Source organism: Lytechinus pictus, chromosome 4 (assembly GCF_037042905.1).
Source record: "Lytechinus pictus isolate F3 Inbred chromosome 4, Lp3.0, whole genome shotgun sequence".
Taxonomy (NCBI): domain Eukaryota; kingdom Metazoa; phylum Echinodermata; class Echinoidea; order Temnopleuroida; family Toxopneustidae; genus Lytechinus; species Lytechinus pictus.
In genome coordinates this window covers 13,829,639-13,850,799 of record NC_087248.1, presented here as the reverse complement: position 1 = coordinate 13,850,799, position 21,161 = coordinate 13,829,639, and the positions used below count along the sequence as shown (strand labels likewise).

Here is a 21,161-nt window from a genome sequence, read left to right as displayed (position 1 = left end):
TTGATTGTCTAAAGAGTCTTTTAAATATAAAACAATTTTTGCATGTAAATAAACATGTACTTACCATTTGTTAGGGCTTACTAGATATGGATTGTTAAAGCTTTATACTGCTAAAAAAATAATAAAGTCATCGGAAGCACAATAGCAAAATGTATTGTACTTTCTTAATTTTAGTAGATTACGTAATGGAGGATGCGTTGCGTGTAATGGAGGTTGCGTGTTTGTTTGTGTGTGAGAATTGCTTGGAATTAAATGGAACTGTTTGCAACAATGGGTAAAGGTTTGTGTGAGAGGGTGTGCGTGCGTGTGTGAAGGGTTGTGTGTGAAAAGAGAATAAAAGGGGTTCGTGTTTTCTAAGGGTGTATGTCAGTGTGTGTGAAAGGTACGTATACTACCACAGTGTGCGTGATTGTCTTGTGCAATATTTTGTGTGTTTGCATGAGCGTGCGTGCCTTTACATAATTTCTATTATCCGACATTCGAGGAGATTTATTCCTGATCTCCTGTTCTCTAAACCTTAAACGGTAACTGAATGATGCTCAAATACCACACTCGAGGGATCGCACTTAGACCATAGAGCTATTACAAATAGCTCTATGCTTAGACTAACACGAAAATACTCGTTTTAAATCCCAGTCTACTTTGCAAAGGTATTCAACCTTTAGTCCGGGAGCAATGACCTGTGAAAGATGAGTTCGTACAACCCACACCACAGAAAAGGTTTGATACCATAGGTAGTTAGTATGGACCCTATAGATCACTGCTAGGTAGGTAGTAGTCTCAAATTGTGGTATCAATTTTTTACTACCGTGGAATTTAAAGAGCAATGTAAAACAGCAAAAAATGAAAAAATGAATAACTTTTAAGGGGAAGGCGAAATGCAACTTGCCATATCTCTACTTTTATATGTCATAAATACGTCATTCATGTATCAAAATGTTGCTGGGTGACAGCTCTCACGTTACAACAACATTCAAAAGTGAAATTGAGATATCAAACCTTCAAAATAGGAACACACTAATGGCCAGTGTCCATTTCCATCTCAAGTAGATATGAAAGAATTAAGACGATGAAATGATTTTTGTATTTAAATATGTGGCGCTCTATAAAGCTATAATTGGATTAAATATGCGTTAATCATAATGAAATGAAGATTTTAAAACATTTTCAGATATATTCTAACTAACCTACGGGCTACTATTTACAATCTTGTAGCGTCGTTGATTTGGGATCCAACACTGCTTAGATCATTTACTTTTTACTGGCGATATAATTTGATCCAAACCAAATTCATTACAACTGGCGTAAGACCCCGCCCTCAAAAATGCTCCCTTAAAATGATGGGGCCAGACATGGAGTATGGGGTTAAATGTCTAAGGAACTGTGTGCGACCGAAGCGATTGAGCCCAAAAATTCGTTTTGAATACACCAGTATGTGTTTTGGACAGATTATGACATATTATTCAGAAAATATAATATTTCCTCCGTTATCTTTCCTTTTCTTTCTTCTAACTTTGTTTTTTTCGTGAATTTTGTTTAGTGGTTTGTTTAGCGACCCCAACCCCCCATTTTTACAGCAGTATTAATTACTGAACATCATAAAATGTAAATATTTCCAAGTCGTTTACCCTCTCATAGTCTTGGTTTATATCAATCCTCCCCATAAGTATGGTGATCTCCGCCACCTAAATAACAAGTATCAAAATGATACTGGATGGATAGGTCCAGTGATACGACAAACATTTCGAAGTGAAAATCTTTATTTTTACAGCAGTATTAATTACTGAACATCATAAAATGTAAATATTTCCAAGTCGTTTACCCTCTCATAGTCTTGGTTTATATCAATCCCCCCATAAGTATGGTGATCTCCGCCACCTAAATAACAAGTATCAAAATGATACTGGATGATAGGTCCAGTGATACGACAAACATTTCGAAGTGAAAATCTTTATTTCGTGATCATTTTCAAACGAAGTTTACATTGCAAATTCTGATGATCAAGTTCAATTCTCAGATGAATGTTACTATACTCAGTATTCTCATTCATTTGAAATGACTAAAGTAACTGAAGGAATGTCGCAGGGTTTTTTGTTTTTGTTTTTGTATTATATATTTAACTTAATTTCAATTCAATTTGAAATCTATTTCATTCCAGTTGTCATTTAATCGATTTACATGTATAATATACACATCAGTTATATTATTAATATAGTAGAGAAAACAATGAATGTAAAATACAGAGCATAAATTGCACATGGAAGAATGCGTAAGAACCCAGAAAGCAGATGCCTTTGTCGGAAATCGGGATACCTTTAAAACCATGAGTAAACAACAATTAAAAAAGAAAGGGCTGCGAGAAGGGAAAGGAAGAGAAGAGAGGAGAAGAAAAAAGCATACTGTAGAAAGGCAACTAGAATAAGAAAGTGCATTAACTTATGATGCAAATGACCTAGGAGTAGATTTAACGCATATTTTAGTGAAGCAGCTTTTTATTTTCATTGATCTCCTAAAAATTATCAAGGAGATATTGCCTCAAAATATCCTGGCATACTAAAGCCTATTTTTACAGGAAGTTACCTCACCCCTTTTCGTACTTGACATGTATTTGGAAATATCGTCTTTTGGCATCCCCATTGGAGCAAAATGGCATTTTTGTTATATCGGAAACAGCGGAAGCAGCATTTTGCCTCAATGGGGGCTCCAAAATGGAAGATTTTCCCACAAATAGGCAAAATAGGAATAAGGGGTGTGTAAATTTGGCAGGCCCTGAGGGGATATACTTCGATATCCTAGCACTTCTTTATATGCAGCTGATAATGAAAGATGTACTCTTTTGTCGCCAAGTAGGTTTAGGACGATTTAAGTGGATTGCTTTATTGCGGAAACATCTTTTTTCCTCATTAGGGGCTCCAAAATGGCATATTTTCCCATGAATAGGCAAATTACTGAAAAAGGGTTGGTAACTTTGGCAGCCCACTGAGGGGGTAGGCTCCAATTTGCTAGCACTTCCTTATATGTAGCTGAGAGGGAAATAAGTGATTGTTTGTCTCCATGTAGTTTTAAGACGATTTAAGTGGCTTACTTTACAGCGGAAGCAACTTTTTTGCCTCATTAGGGGCTCCAACTTGGCAGAGTTTCCCATAAATTGGCAAAATACGGAAGCCCTCTGTGTGGTAGAGGCTTCGATATCCCAGCAATTATATTATGTAGCTGATAGAGAAAAGCCTACTATTTTGTCCCCAAGTGATTTGATGACAATAAAAGTGGCTTTACTACATAGCAGAAATTTTCTTTTTGCCTCAATGGGGCCTCAAAATGGCAGATTTTTACATTAATAGACAAAATACTGAAAATGGCTGGGTGATTTGACAGCCTCTCTGAGTGAGAAGGTAGGTTGCCAGCACCTCTTTATTTATAACAGATACTAGTAGATAAAAGGTTACTCCTGGTTTCAATTGAAGAGAAGAGGGTTTACTACATAGGGACTTCAAAATGGGAAATTTTCCAAGAAATAGACAAACTTCGGAAAAGGATAGGGTGGCTTTGGCAGCCCCCGGAGGGGGGGGGGGGGGCTTTCGGCCAACGAACTTTAATTTTGTTTACCTATTTAAAGATTAGAAGAAAAAAATGGAATATGGAATATGGCCCGGATCAGATTATATCCCCAGGGAACAAGAAATGCTATTTGAATCATGCAGCGTTGGATCTTAAACTAACGGCACTACAAGATTGTGAAAAATAGCCCATATATGGTATTTAAAACATATCTGAAATGTTTAAAAATATTGCCGAAATCTTCATTTTGTTATGAATAACGCATATTTAGTCCCACTGTAGTTATATAGAGCGCCTCATGTTTAATAACATAAAATCACTTTATCGTATCAATTTTTTCATATCTTCTTGAGATGGAAGTGGATATTGGCCATGAGTGTATTCCTATTTTGAAGGTTTGATATCTAAATTTCACTTTTAGATGTTACTGTGACGATAGAGCTGTCACCCAGCAACGCTTTGATACATGAATGACGTATTCATGGCATATACAAGCGGAGATATGGCAACTTACATTTCACCTTACCCTTAAAGATTATTGATTTTTCATTTTTTTGCTATTTTACATCGCTCTTTAAATTCGTCTGTAGAAAAAGAGTGATACCACAATTTGAGACTACTACCTACCTAGCAGTAATCTAGGGGGTCCATGCTATCCCCCTATGGTATCAAACCTTTTATGTGGTGTGGGTTGTACGAACTCCTTAAATAAGGCCCCTTTGAGATTTTGCTCCCGGACTACTTTTCCATGGTTCTGTCTTCTAACTATCTGCATCTTACGCCTATCTTGAACGGAAGTGTGTGTGCTTGTTGGCATGCTCTTCAAACTTGCATTTTATTTTACAATCGTATCATGCTTCAACTGATATTGACAGCCTGTATGCTATGTACATGAGTAAATTAGCCGGAACAAAAGTCTGGACGTGCCATGCCATGTTCATCGACTCAAAACTTCCTTGTGTAACTGCACTCATGACAGGGGTGACGTCAGTTTATTTCGCGGATTGTGGGGAAGAGGTGGGGGTGGGACAAGAAAATCCTTATTTTTGATAATGGAATTACAGCATGTCCAGGAATAATGTTCAAAACACGATTTATACCTCTCTTCTTATACCTTAATTTCTTTCTCCACTCTTCCTTTTTATTCCTATGTTTTCTCCCCCACACCTCTTTTTTTTTCTTCACTTGTTCAAGACAGGGAGCAGTCGCCCTTCTTGCTGTAGCACCGCTCCTTACAAGTGGCGTCGGATGCTTAGCACATGGTTCAATATTACCGCTGTTTTCTTGTTCATAGCACAAACAGGCCTCACATTAGCATTTGGCGGAAAGTGTAGGCATCGATCTTTATACTAAACACGACTCAATTACCGTCATCTTGAATTGGAGCATTCAATTTTAGGAAAAACTGGAGATGGTAAAAAAAACTTTCTGATATCCGTACTCAATAGGGCCTACGGCTACGGTAGAATATTACCAAAGATGGTCCCTTTCAATATCATACCTTTTTATTCCTTATATTAGGACACATCAGTAAATGTTAATTAATTTTCACTGTGTATTTTGCTTAGCCTAAAAAAAGAGCCTAAAAATTAGCTTTATTCCGATTTCCAATCGACTGGATTCTGTGGCATTATTTACCGTATGCAAAAGAACTTGTGATTACGGTCTCAGCGTTTCTTTGTAGAAAAATTACCACTATTTACTCGATTTCCAGATTACAGATTCAAAGTTTTTGAAAACAATTATAACCCCCTGTTGCACCACAAATTGTCACCCCGCGACTATTTGTGCAAAATTTGACACCACAAATTGTCACCCCTGCACAAATTGTCGCCTCGCGACTATTTGTGCTGCACGTGCCGGTCTCAATTTTTAGGCATTTTGTGCCAATTTGTGTCGGCAAAAAGAAACCTAGAACCACAAATTGTCGCCCTTTACTAAAATTGTCTTCAACCACCAGTCTTATGTGTAGTGTATGTGCGTCCTGGTGTGTGTCGTTGTTTGTGGTAAGGTTGTGTGCGTTGTGTTAGAGGTGAGTGTTGTGTTGTCGTGTGTGTGGGTGTGTGCATGTGTGTATTATTATTATTTGTTATTATTATTATTATTTTTTTTTTTTTTTTGGGGGGGGTATATCCACTTGGTCTGGCAGTAGCAGTTGGTCAAACTCTCTGATCGTCTAATACCATACGAGCTAAACCCATTTACTCTAGTAACAGTTTGGTCTAACCTTCACTTGGTCTAATGGATAGGACTTGGTCGAATATGATTGGTCAGTACAAGTGCCGAATAGCCAAATGGTCTAAGAATTGTTTCCTAAACCATTCTAACATGTCTAAGGAAGATACATAGTTTTTGTCAGACAGATAACTCCACTTTTCGAGCATGACCTAAGGATCGTCCAGAATCACATTTTCGACAAACCCTCGTTCATGTTGTTAATGCACTTTTGAAATGATAATCCTATTCCGTCCGCTAGTACTTTTTCTCACTAAAAGTTTGTCTTAAAACAAACTTTTGCATGACAATGGATCTGGTTCAGTTTATCACCTTTTCCGCTTACTGCATTTGAGTTGCCAACCAGTTTTCTGTACATTTATTTATTAGAATGATCGTATATTACGTAAACTGTCTACTCATAATAATCTTTTCTGCATATGAATATTTTATGCAAGATATAAGGATGTCCCAGAAATCGTTTTATAAATGTTTCTTTCATCTGAAGGAAATCATTGGTGAAATGTGTGGGACATGGGTTTTCTTTCTATTATACTATTATTGAAATAAAACGTAAGACACCAAAAATCTATCCATTATTATAACATGACAAGTACTATTAAATATATTTTTTTTCTTTCCCTTTATCAACTGGTATATAAAGAAGGCAAGCATGCTCTAAAATTGGAAGAATTAATCCATAACTTTACGTAGTCGAGAGGACATCTAAAATATTGGTTTAGATTCATATTATTATTACATTTGCTTTTAGCATCCATTATGTTTTTCAGCAACTTTCGTTGTTTTAAGTCTTAATCGTCGGAAAAGGGGTCACTCCTCATACATTATTATTTTTCACATTCATTTTTTTCTAGCCAGTTGCCTAGATCTAGTTAGCCCGTCTAATTGTAATTTGTAAGGAACTGTGTATAATCGGGGATGTGGGGGTTTAAGGCTGTCAAATGCCCTTTGCTATGGAACAGTTTTCCCATTTTGTTAATCAGTTTTGGGTGACGCTTTGCATAATAATGCACATAACGTATGCAATGTGTCATTCATCATGTTAATGAAAAGTGGATATTGTATTTTGTCAAGGTCCATCTGATATGAACAAAGAACCAATTAAATATCTGAAAGTACAGGCTTGGTGAAAATCCCATCTCCCTTCTTTCATGTTCAGATCTAATAATCTATCATGTCTGTATATAGGAAAATTTGATATGACAAGCAAGTTTAAAAGGGCATGAGTATTTCAAATGCACTTTACCGTCTGAAAAAATGATAGATTATGGCTGGGGCACACAAATCATGGCAGTTACAGTTCTTTTCACCTTATATCATAAAATACTTCTCACTCTCATCTTTCTCGCCTTTCATTTTCATCTCTATTCCAGAACCAACCACGTCATTCACATGGTGAATACCTCGCCAGCATCACAAAATAGTTTGTCTATCTATTTGCACGGGTTGCGTGTTGGGTGGGGATACTTTAACTGCAGTTTTTCCACTTTGAAAGAAATTTCCCGAATCCCGGGGAATCCCCATCATCTCCAAGAAATTTTTCGGAAAATTTTCGACGAATGTTTTGTTTTGCAAGGATTTTGAATGAATATGGTTTCTTGGCAATATATAACCCAGACTAGTAAATGTTTGAAACAAACTAATAGTAAAGTAACACATTGGCTTTTCTCTCGTTGCTCGATCTCTATAGGTACTCTGTCCGCGTGATGCCACGGTATTGAGACAAATGATACAAAGACATTTGCAGCATTTCGATGCAGTCTTTAACTTTATTACCATTGATCTATTTTCTACATGCACATAAATTTCACAATGATTAAATAAAGCGAATACAGTATCACTCAAGTGAAAAGAACACATGTATATACATGAGCAAAACCTTAGCTTGATTTTAGTTGAATTTTAGAAAAATTGATATGGTCCGTGTAACCAACAAGGATTAATTACTTCAGATCGATAATAGGAACTGTAGCTGATCGCTCAATCTTCGATAAGAATCGATTTCCATGTTTATGATGGGAAAAGGGCCGTTCTTATATTCAAGTCTTCGATTTGGTTCACAAAAAAGTTGTTTTAATTTGCATTAATTATGAAGAATTGCTGAGATATAACTACAATGCAATGTGCTCAGAGTGGAATATCTGACGCCCAGCATACATTTTCTTGACAGAATTGCAAATGAAATTATTTGAAACGTATTCGTATCTGTCTGCTTTACGTTTAAACCCTTATCATTAATAATAAACAATGTAATCAGTGTGAAATTCAGTCAAAAATTATAGAATATCCTCATTAAGCGAATTCTACGTGCTCTAAATGCCATCGTTTTCCGTATCCGGAAATAAGCCACTAATTTCTGTAAGATTGTATAATCGGAAGCATCAACAATGAGATATCAACTCGATAGACCGGTACTCGGTGAACCGATTAAAGTTATCTCGATTTAAAATACACATCCGGGGTGTTTGTAAGCTTCATGTTCGACATTCAAGAAAAGATGCTCCTCTGGAAGATCCTGCAGGAGGTTCCTGGTGGCGGTGCTAACGAGAATACTTTTCACTGCAGCCATACTGCATCCATTAGATAGCAACAAAGCTGCAGCACCTGCATAAGGGTTATCATGGAAATGAATAATTATTTAATACTTAGACATTCAGTATCAGACACTACGAAAACGCCGGTGTTCATCTAACACCAGCCTGGACCATATCTATATCGGACCACACCAGAGATGTGTTGAAACAACACCTGTTGAGAATCAAACCGATATTGGTTTAACACTAATTGGTGTTGCTGAATTGCCAAATTGGTGTTAGCCTAACGCCAAACCGGTGTTGTTTCAACACCTCTCTGTTGTTATTATTTCTCTCTGACCCTACCTGCAACAATTGGAGCAGAAAAGGATGTTCCACTGCTTATTTCGACTGTTGTGTTACCCTTACTGGAAGCGACAGTGACTTTATGACCGGGGGCGAAGAGCGTGACGCACTTGCCGCGATTGGAAAAGCCCGCCTTGTGGTCCTCGGTCTGTAATACCCGAAGACGGGACGCTCCGATGGTGAATACCTGTCAATTGAAAGTATTGTAAGATAATTTTCACACTGATGATGTATTACAGGCAACAGTATTCATGTTAAAGTAATCTACTAACTACTACTAATTTTCAAGAAAAGAAGTGATTTTATTTTACTACCCTTACTGGAAAGAACATGGTGTGTGCCAGAGTGCATGTGTTCACAGTGTGGAACACAATGTGAAATCGCCTTCACATTGTTTAATTTGGGCATTTCAACAATTTGAATCACATATTCACATAATCCACCATGTGAACACACTGTGAACAGTCACACTATCGAGGTATCCACAGTGTGAAAATATCTTCACAGTGTTGAATTTGAGCACTTTAACAGTGTGATTTGTGAATAATATTTTCACATAGTGTATCATGTGAACAAACTGTGATCAAACTGTGCGACACTGTTTTCTTTCCAGTAGAGAATCTGTTCTAAGGTTTGATACGCTTATCATTAGAATTTCTTAAAGGGATGGTCCGGGCTGAAAATATTTATATCTTAATACATAGAGTAGAATTCACTGAGCAAAATGCCGAAAATTTCATCAAAATCGGATAACAAATAATAAAGTTATTGAAGTTTAAAGTTTAGCAATATTTTGTGAAAACAGTCGTCATGAATATTCATTAGGTGGGCTGATGATGTCACATCTCCACTTTCCGTTTTCTTATGTTATTACATAAAATCATTATTTTTTCATTATTTCATACTTGTGTGAATAATATGTCTCCCTTATAATGAAATAAGTTGCAGCAATAAATATATAATGCACTACATCAGTTGTCATTCAAATTTTTCTACTTCTTGGAGGAAAACATTTGCATAAACCTCATTTCATATAATAAAATACAAAAGAACAAGTGGAGATGTGACATCATCAGCCCACCCAATGAATATTCATACGACTGTTTTCCCTAAATATTGCTAAACTTTAAAATTCAATAACTTTGTTATTTGTTATCCGATTTTGATGAAATTTTTGGCACTTTACTTTCAGCCCGGACCATCCCTTTAAATACCTCTTGCGTCAAAAGTACGGCTATGTTACATTTTCTCTCTCTCTCACGCGCAATTCAAGGCTTTCTCAAGTCATTACTCGCGCACACACATTACATACAGATAAAGAAAAATACAAGATTAGTTAAATTATAATGCCAATGGTACATCTATGATTTTGAGAATCTTGGAAACAGAGCACAACGTACAGAACAGACATGACATTAAAGCACATGAATCTGTTATGAGCCTTAATAATAACAATTACAATAACGTTTCATTTACCCAGGGTAGCCACTTCAGTTAGGAAACTGCTCTACCAGCAGGTCCTGCATATCGTAATATGTTATTATCACCCTTCTCCAATCTAAATGCCGAGTGCCTAGCAAGAAGGCAGAAGGTCCTATTTGATAAGTCTTGGTATGACTTGGTCAAGGATCGAACCCACAAACTCCCGTTCATGAGGCGATTGCTCTACCACTGAGCCCGGTTAATGACGATCTTCTCTCTGTCTCTCCCTCTCCTCTCTCTTTTTAGTGTCCCGGTTTAAATTTGGCCCCAAAAATATTAGAATTTCTGCTCCACGACGCACGGAGGGTTCAAGTACACAGTAAATATATTTAGATAGCCCGTTAAATGACGAATATAATAATAATAACGCAGTTATTGTATAGCGCATATCACATTATGTCATAACGTCCCTATGCGCCTCCATATATACGACTTGGACAACTTGGGGGTCTTTGGCGAACGAAGCAGCCGTTTCGTCCTAAGTTTCAGAGCTGACGAAAGATTGCAAAATATGTCGTTTGCCCAGAGTCGAGAACAAAACTTCTTTCTTTTATTCACCGAATTTCGACTAAGACTTCTTGGTTGTTCATTGTCATAAAGGGCATTTGACAATATATTTTCTATGTTCTTGAACCCTTCTTACATCGTGGAGCGAGAAACTCCCCTCTGTACTCACATGTTCGCTCCGTCCTGGGGAGTAGTTGCAGGCATCGGCGAGATCGGGATCATCGCCACTGCCGTAGTTGCCGGCGCTAACGACCACGAAGCATTTCTGTGAGATTTTCTTGACGGCTTCGTCTAAAGGTTTCGAGGTAGTGGGTAACGTCAATGAGTACGAGACCACGCACTTATAATCACTTGATTGTGTCCCTGCATACTGGTGGACCAAATCGAAACCTAATGAATGAAAACGAAAGCGAAGATAGAACGTGAGGATGAGTTATAAACTGGAAAAGGTTTTAAAACGAAACTTATCGGATCAATCAGATAACAAAGATGCAATACAACTGAATAAAATACATGTAATTGAACTCAAATCGAAAATAAGAGGGCACCAAATTACAGTGGTGCTCAAAAGTTAGTGAACCCCACACCAGAAAATTAACATATCTAAAGTCTTTAAGTTCTGCCATTTTATAAAAATCCGGTGATAAAATATTACAAATTAAATAAACTGATATTGTGTTTTTCTGGGCTCACCGATAGTGTTGTTATCTACATTCAACTCTCAGCATGGAGTACATTTTGTGGTGGGGTTCACTGACTTTTGAGCACAACTGTACAAAACGCTAAAGAAGCTGGTATAACACTAGCTAACAACGGTATCGCAGGGGTTAATATTCAATTGCAGGAACAACAGAATGTAGACAGTAGATAAGCAAGAAAGAGGAAGCATATTTATATGAAGAATAGGGTAGTCATAACCAGACTCTCATAATAACAGGATGCTCCTACATCAACCAATGTTAAAAAGAAAATTTATAAGCTTTATGGAGGTAATTAACTTCGGTAAACTTTCTAGGTATATACCTTTCCGTAATTCTGTCTGAATTCCTTCTTATAATTATGATCAGCACAACGATGTTCAACCAAGAGAGACATAAGAGAGAAAAGTGGACACTAGTCTGATTGTGTCCACCCTGCCCGAACTGGGAGTATCTTACGGAGGATTCACGAACACAATAAATCTCTTTAAAATTCCAGTCAAATGGCAAATAACAGCTGGGAAGTCTTTGTCGAAAATTGGTGACCCGAAACAGCAGTTTCGTCCTAAGTTTCAGAACTATAGAAACATTACAAATACGTCGTTTGTCCTGAGTCGAGAACGAAATTGCGGTTTTGATTCGCCAATTTCCTAAAAAAGTATTCTTGGTTGATCTTTGTCATGACGGGCAGGTAATAGAATACATTTTCTCTGTTCATGAATTGTCCGTACGACGCTGTGCGAAAACACTGATAATGACGGGGGAGCAGGGGCCTGTAACACAAAGCTTAGCAATGATCGTAGACACATTTTTCTACGATTGATTACATTGACTACAGTGTACAATCAGTCGTAAAAGTCAAGCGTACGATTAATCGATAACCTTTGTGTTACGGGACCCTGGTCAGCATAAAAATACAATCATAGATGTAGAAAGGACCCGTCCTGTTTCCAGTCACGGAGGCAACCAGTTTCGAGAAATGTTCACACGGATTCATTTCAAGAATGATGATTGAATAAATATATTCTAAGATGATATATATTTTTTTTCTTACCCAAGATAGACTTTTCAATAGAACCAGTGCCCTGAGGATTGGCCACTCGGATGCTTTTGACCTTTGCCTTTCTCGCAACACCAAGAGTTTGACCAATAGCAGAGCTAGCACACCGTGTCCCGTGACCGTTAGGGTCGCCTTTTGTAGGGTTCTGATTTTGTAGCAAAAGCATCAAGAAAAAAAATCAATAAATTCAGGACATATAGCTGGGAAACAAGTCGTGCTGTAACATCGAATGGCATTCAAGAATGTTTCTTTAGCACTTAAAAATGTACTTTATTATTCATATACACTCAACAACGACAACAACAAATATCATGCATACAACTTTTGAATGGAATATTTTTTTGAGATATGATTTCGCCTATAGTTTTGTTAAATTCATTGCGAAACTAATGTAAAAAACAAACAAACACGATATTGATCTGAACATGAGGCATGCAAGAGTGATCAAAGATTGTAGTCAATATTCCCATATTTTTGTCATTTCGGGGGGTTGTGTACGAACAGAGGGGGATCTAATTTATTTCAAGGAAACATTTCGTCATTATTTTTGTCCACATGTTGTCAGATCTGACAAGTTTCCTCGATTCTGATTGGCTGAGAAGCACTCTTACCATGGTAAGACCTTTCATGAAATGCTCCCCTGATGTCTTTTATGGTTGCTTGTGTTTGATTATCCATCAATTAACTACTAAGCTCAAATTGTTGATAACGTGTACTTTCATAATTGAGTATAATTTTCAGTGTGGTATCGCCTTTGGGTTTTGAGGAATCGCCTCCCTATATTTAAAAAACCACTCATGTGTTGTACAGGTTAAAATCGGAAAATATTACTATTAACAGCGCCCCCTCCAAATTTCTCGGAATGACAATAACGCTCTCGAATGATACAATACCCATATAATTATGATGACGGAGCAATATAACAAATATATTCTCATAACTGAAGATCTTTTAATGGGTTTATTTGATGAAATACAAGAGCAATATAAAACACGTCGAATTCATGACGCCATCGACTGTGTTATCACCCACATTTATCTATGCATAAACACTTTGTAATGTTCATGAAGTAAGCAGACATACCTTTGTTTTTTAAATATCCGATTTTTATGAAATATATTGGCATTGTTAAACTGGTCTGAGCTTTCACTTTTTACTGAAAAATCATCTTTAACTTGAGCTTGACTTGTTTTTTTTTAATCTATTCTGCAGCATGTGCGATGTCGACCTAACAATAATAATACCAACATGCTTATATATAATATATAGCGCATATCACTGCCAAATGCGTCCCTATGCGCTTTATTGGATATTATACAGATATTGCCTACCTAGAGTTTGAATATAACATTTCCTCTCCCCGACGGAGTTATATTTTTCCCAAGGGATTATATTTTGCCCGAAGCGCTCAGCGCTGAGGGAAAATATTCTCCCGAGGGAAAAATATAGCTTCGGAGGGGAGTTGAAATGTTATTTATTAAAACGATAGACCAGGCAATATCTGTTATATTATATAGTCTATATGGATTCGCCATCAGATATTGCCTTCATCATCTGGCCCCAACCCGAAATTCTTGCTACAGCTCTGGGGAGCGTTTCATGAAAGGACTTGTCGGACGTTTTATCCGACAAGTCCCATTTTATCCGACAGTTACCTTAGTAACAGTACCTTTCAGCCAATCAACATCAGAGAAAGATGTCAGATCTGACAACTTGTCGGATGAAAATGTTGATGAAACACTCCCCTGATCATGATTACGCAACTTGTAAGCAGCGAGTGACGTCATCTTAGTGAATATAACGCCGCAATTGAAAATAAAACGCAGTTATATTCACTGAGGTGACGTCAAAACATCGAATATACCAAATGCGATCCTCGCAGCTATGATCACGTGATGGCGTATTGACCTATCACTGATTCGAACCTACATAATCTATGTAATATTTATATAATATTGACTGGCCTTGAGGGGAACATCAAATATATTGCCAGCAAAAGAATCATATTGGCCCGAGTCTTTAGACGAGGGCAATATGGGTCATTTAAGGGCAATATATTTGATGTTCCCCGAAAGAAGAGCCAGTCAATATTTTTATTATCATCCAAATCAGATATCTAGAGCAAAAATCATGATAATGGGGATATTTCTTTTAAAAATAGAGTTCTATTGTGTCATGTTATTATCGGTCTAGGCTCTGCACTTTACCATTATGACGTACTTGCAAGCGCTCGGATCCAGCGTTGTCTTTATTATGACGTATATTGTTGGTGCGCAGATCCTTATGAAGCATATGTCTTTATACGCATCCACAAATGCCCGGATGTGAGACCAGGGGGCCGTTGCAGAAAGAGTTGCAATCAATTGCAACTCTAAAAATCATGCGCAACTTGATTTTCAACCAATCAACAGCGTGCATTTGGGACTTGCGATTGATTTTTTGACTTGCGTTTAAACGCAACTCTTTCTGCAACGGGCCCCAGGGAAAATACAAAGGTATATTTTGCGTCGTCTCTGCATGCAAAGTAAATACGCGCATTGAGACCGAGGAAAATACAAACAATATACCTACCCTTCCCGATATTAAGAAAATGTAGGGCAATACGGTTTTGTAAATGACCAGGGGCCTGTTGCAGAAAGAGTTGCAATCAAACGCAACTTCAAAAATCATGCGCAACTTGATTTTCAACCAATCAACAGCGCGCATTTGGGACTTGCGATTGATATTTTGACTTGCGTTTAAACACAACTCTTTCTGCAACGGACCCCAGCTCAGATGTCTGATACGGGTGATAATTGATATTATTACCCTGGCTTTAGCCCCGCAGCCTTTTACAGTGCGGTGGCTTTTCAAGGAATCAATTCCTGCCAGGTATTATCTCACCTGGGTTGAGTGCAGCAAAATGTGGATAAATTTCTTGCCGAAGGAAATTACGCCATGGCTGGGATTCGAACCCACCACACTCTGTTTCTAAGTCCGAAGACTAATCCACTGGGCTACAACGCTCCAAGATAAAGACAGAAACAAGTCGATTTCATCGATGAAATCGGAAATACATATTCTATATACTTACACTCATGTCGAAGGTATCCGCATAAAACTCAGCCCGTTTATGTCCAAGTTCACCGAATTCCGAGTGGTCGGTGAAAACTCCTGTGTCCAGGATAAATACGTCTACACCGTCTCCGCCATCTTTGGAGAGAGAGAGGGAAAGACAGAGGTGGGGGGGGGGGTCAGGGAGAAAAATATAGTGACAGAGAGACAGAAAGATAGAGGGAAAGAGAGAAAGACAGGCAGGCAGATAGACAGAGGGATATAGAAGGGGAGTGAGAGACAGAGAGAGAAGAAGGGAGAGGGGGAGGGGGGGGGGGGGGCAAAGGAGAGATCAGGGGAACGAGAAGTGGGTAGAGGGGGGGGGGAGAAGGGAATGAGATGGAATGCAGAATGATAAAGAAGGATGACAGTTAATGGCTGATGATTGGAATATTAATTGGAATGATAGCCTTTATCAACACTGAACATCATAAGATCCATTATATTTTAACTATTCAAATAATCCCTGTAACCTGACAAGGCAATGGGATGTTATTATACAGTAGTGGGGCAAACGGTAATCTGCCGATTCGTCTGTTGCCAACTCGTCTACACATCACATGGTCTACCCCCATTTAGTCAAATGCCATTTCGTCTATCAATCATTTGGTCCAATATTCACTATTTCACTGGTCTAATCACCAGTTCGTCTATGACCATTTCGTCCAATAACCAGTTGGTCTAATACCCATTTTCTTTTCATTCATTTTACCCAATTATTAACACCTCAAATTAGACCAAATGGTTTATGGACTAAATGGCTATTGGACCAACTGGTTATTAGACAAAATGGTGAGTGGACGAAATGGCAATTGGACCATAATGGATGGTGGACGAATTGATGATAGACCAAATAATAGTAGACGAGTTGGTCGTAATTAGAAGAATTGGCACTATACCAATTGGAAATAAACCGGGGTAAACATCATACCCACATACAACCCTAAAAATAAAGAACTCAAATATAATAAAGCAAATCATTTGACCAACTGTTGAATTATTAGGCAGCAATGCGGTTGAAAAAAAAAAACAATTTTTCAAATTTCCCTTACCTCTTAAAAAAAACCCACAGGTATTAGTTATCAAATGCCACCATTCTTATTCATCAAATCGGTAATTTCTGTATTTAGGTATCGTGGTTATAGGTCTCAAATTGCCGAGCCTGATAAGGTTTTAGCCTTTTTTTATTGGTAGACTGATTAATTTATGATTTACCCTAATGCATAGGCTTACTGAGTCTAATTTTCATTTGCCTCAAAGATGTGATAAGAGAGGAAAAAACCCGACAAGTTATCCCTTCCCATCCCCGATACGATCGATCCATACTTACCGACAGTGGCGTAACTAGGATTTTTCACAGGGGGGGGGGGGGGCAAAACCGTCCGCCAAAAAATTTGACAAGCAAAAAAAAAAAAAAAAAAAGGTCTTCAATCACAAATGAAGGATTTCGTACCAGAAAAAAATTTGACAAGCAAAAAAAAAAAAAAAAAAAAAAAAGGTCTTCAATCACAATCACAAATGAAGGTTTTCGTACCAGAAAAAAATTTGACAAGCAAAAAAAAAAAAAAAAGGTCTTCAAGCTCGTCAGGGGGGGGGGCAATAAAGGTCTTCAAGCTCGTCAGGGGGGCAAAAAAGGTCTTTCAAGCTCGTCAGTGGGGGCAGGGATACGTCCTTCGCATGGGTTGTGGCTCGTCAGGGGGGGCAGACTGCCCCCTCTGCCTCCCCCCGTAGGTACGCTAGTGCTTACCGATATTAAATGGTTTCTTGTCCAGTGGAAGATATGTTTGGTCGATACGATCAATACCCCATGACTGGATATCGTCAACTGATGAAGGGTCCGATATATCGTCTGTGAACTGGAGGGCATTAGGCTCGATTTCATAGCCCCAATCGTGCACCTGGCAAACGATAACAAATTACGATTCTGATTGTTTGTTATTCAAATATGACTTCATGGCTTCTTGATATCATTTTGATATCGAAATAATCTTCGATTCTCTACCACACAATTATTTGTAAAGAAATTTGAGATTTTCGGCTTTGGAACATCTTTTCAGTCTAGTGATTATAATATATCTGTATGATCTGAGAGAGGTATGCCTAAACTCAATGCAGTCATGATGAATGGTGAGTGTAATGGTAAATACGCACACCACGGAAACGCATCTCCCCTATTCATTCTTGAAGACTTGAGCAAATGTCAAAGGACCGGGCATAACGAAAGACACTTTCGTTCGAGATTTAAAATTCTCGGAATGCAAATCTATTTTTAACAAAAAGATTTTTTCGTTTTCCCATTTTGTGTGTGTTGTAAACAGGTGATATCATGAATCATAAGGTCACCCACTTATGTTTTCTTTATTCTCTTAATTATTCTGAGTTTGAGAGAAAGTTATCTGAAGTCTATGTCTTTTTAGCTTATCAAAAATTAAGGAAACGTGGCAAGGCGTCAGCCATTAACCCTGTAGAATCACCAAAAATGTACGGTGGTTCACTAGAATTCCTGTCTTTTTTAATAAATGGATACACGAGTGATGTAGAATGTATGATTTAATGATAATGGCGATTAAAGAACAAAAAGAAGGTAATCTCTCATCTGTATAATTATGAACATTATGAACGGAACAGTTGGGAACCTCAGTCTTTGAGCGTGCACATGGGACTGACGAGAATAATTGTAAAAATATTTTTCCCCTTTATAGTTTTGTTTTACTGGTGAGTCAGTTTGTAAAAACATAATATGTTACTCACAAATACATCATTTTGCGATGCTTGATATTGATTTGTATAAGTCCATGTGGTTATTAATAAAAAAAACCACTTTGGAAACAAAATAGCCGACTGTCATATTTTCTGTTTTTCAAGCCCTCTTCATTTAGTTTTGCAGAATCGGAACATTTTGTTTAGTTTTCAATTATAAAAAACAAGATTTTTATCATTAAAAAATAAATAGTATTGGCCTATGGCGAAAGTAGGCCTAGTAAACCCTCACTCATTAATAATATAAACATCTTTACCTCCTCAACGCAGTCTGTACTCATCTTCACCGTGGCGGCAAACATCAATTTATTTACGACTGATTTGACAACGGCATCTTTGCAGTCCTTCTTTTTCGAAAGTTTCTTCAGAAGTTTGTCTAGGTCCTTCTGACTCTGTATTGAATAATAATAATTAAAGAAAATGTCATTAAAGTATGTCTAATAGCCTTGCTATAAAACGTCTCCCTCATACGCCATAGTTTATGCTAAAAACACGAACAACACAGACTCCAAATCGATATCATTGGAAATAGCTTTGGCCAATCTCTCCGGAAGCTTTTCAGTGCCAACGATTTGCGGTGATGGTTAGATAAATTATCTGGCCAAGTTTATATATTAAATTCATTCTGTCAACATGACGAGAAACGTTGTCTCGCCAAGTTGACATATGGAAGGTTGTTTTTGTCAACATGAAGAGATACGTCATCTCCCCCATCATCATCATCCTGATCATCATCATCATCATCGTCATCATCATCATCATCATCCTGATCATCATCATCATCGTCATTATCATCATCATCATCCTGATCATCATCATCATCGTCGTCATCGTCATCATCATCATAATCTTTATCATCATCACTGTTATCATCATCATCACCGTCATTATATCATCACCATCGTCACCATCATCATAATCATCATCATCATTGTCACCCCCACGCAAGCAAAAGTTCAGTTGGAATTGAGGTAAGAGAGAATCACATGGATGCCGGGAAAAGACCAGTATGGTGACAAATAAAATGGTGTGGCCAGTGAAAGAAATCAAAGATGAATTCCTAAATTGCAACCATTCAATATCCAATATCATTACCTCCGCTGTGATGATGTAGGTACTAGCAACTTCCTCCTCCATATTCTCCCTCGTACTATCTTCATCTTCACAGCTACACGAGCCCGAGTCAGAATCTGCATGACTGGGTGGTGGGAAGTGGAGATTGGAGGGAAAGGGGGGGGGGGAGGGGTAAAACATGAATATTGTTGATGTGATATTACATTCAACCGATGTGTTGGCTCAGTTAGAGCGTCCGCCTTACAACTGGGATGTCGGGGGTTCAAGCCCCGGCCACGTCAGACCGAAAGATGTTAACAAATTGGAGTTGCTGCTACCCTGTTTGGTGTTCAACGATCAAAGAAATAGCTAGAGCATCGTCGATCTGTCGCTGATCAGTCGTTGTCGGTCCACGATCTATTGGGCAAAATTATTTCAGCGGAGGATTTACATTTCTGATTTTCTATTTCGACTAATAAAATATGTAGTTTTATCAAATTAAAAAGTTAATGATAATAGTGATGACATTTGCAAGAGCTCTTGGAACTCTTGTTTCTCAGGGAACAATCTTATGTCTAAAAAACAACAACCTGGGGCCCGTAACACATAAGCAATGATCGTAGAACACTTTTCTACGATTGATTCCATTGACTATAAGCATGCGATTAATCGCCAACCTTGCGTTACGGGTAATAAGGGTATAATTCAATTTTGAAATTCCACTGTCATGATTATTTTCGATACTTCGATAGACTTTCGATAGAATTATTCATTTTTGGAGGGATGCTTTGATTATTTTATTCAGGGGCAGTTTCAGGGGATGACCCTTGATATTTTCAAGTATTAAAAGACATGCGAACCCAGGGGCGGCGGAACGTATTTTCGTTTTCTGGCAATCTGATGCCAGGTTCATACCTCTTATTATTAGTTCTATATGCAGGGGCCGCCCCAACCCCATTTAAAAACCTTGAAAATATAAAGGAAAAGGAGGACTGGGTCGAGTAGTTAAAAATACAATTTAAGAAAAACTGAAGTCACCTTTAATAAGAATTTCATGGCGTTGTTCACGGTAGCCAAGGTCACAAAAATCAACCAGTAAAGAAAAAAATATACAATTCAGCATGAAATGACAGTGCTTATATCAAAGTAAATATAACAACAAGATTTTTTATTTTTACCTGACATAAAATGCTACAGCCATGCACAATAGTAGTGGTATCAGAAGCTTCATCTTGATCTGCGAAAATGGTAGCCTGAGACACTGGCTAGAATCTTTAACAGTTTGTCCTGGACGTCAGAATTTGTGGCGCTTGAATTGTATATTTTCTTTTCGGCTAACTGTTTCTGAATACTCTTGGAGAAAGATGTCCAATAATCTCGACACGGGCCACTCTCCATCTTTTATACTTTTCTCCTGAGAGATGAGAAGAAACCCCTTTTCCGTTTTTTTTTAAATCTTTTGTTTTCTTAGGTCCACTCAAAAGAACTTCAAGACGTGACAAGAACAATAGGCAACACATCGTGTATTGCGTATTGGAGATTGTATGTCATTAACGAGATTTTCTTTCACAGTTGTTTCTCCATCTTTTTGTACGACCGTCACGCACAGTTTCTTCAGATAGTTCATCCATTTGTTTTGTTTGGGTTTTGGGCAGTTATTTTGTTTAAATTATGACGTTAATGACATTTCGATATACAAGTACGTTTTTTGTTCAAATTTTAAAAGGTAAAATGTTTATTTCAGGAATGTGTCTTTTAGATATTTTAATATGATCATTAATCTAAAAGTGCTGATTGAAAAATGATGTTTTAGTGTCAGTTTCGCTGCCGAGATTA

The 21,161-nt window shown here is 37.7% G+C and overlaps 1 protein-coding gene across 1 annotated transcript; it reads right to left on the bottom strand.

Annotated features, from left to right (window-relative positions):
* Window positions 1-7,545: 7,545 nt before the first annotated feature.
* On the bottom strand, window positions 7,546-20,698 carry LOC129259497 (uncharacterized). Its single transcript, XM_064098937.1, has 9 exons — window positions 20,504-20,698; window positions 19,368-19,470; window positions 18,530-18,664; window positions 17,260-17,410; window positions 15,493-15,611; window positions 12,414-12,564; window positions 10,831-11,051; window positions 8,673-8,859; window positions 7,546-8,397 (listed from the first exon to the last, which is right to left on the bottom strand). The coding sequence occupies exons 1-9, from the start codon at window positions 20,554-20,556 to the stop codon at window positions 8,237-8,239; spliced, it is 1,281 nt and encodes a 426-aa protein (XP_063955007.1). The 5' UTR covers window positions 20,557-20,698; the 3' UTR covers window positions 7,546-8,236.
* Between the last annotated feature and the right edge of the window lie 463 nt (window positions 20,699-21,161).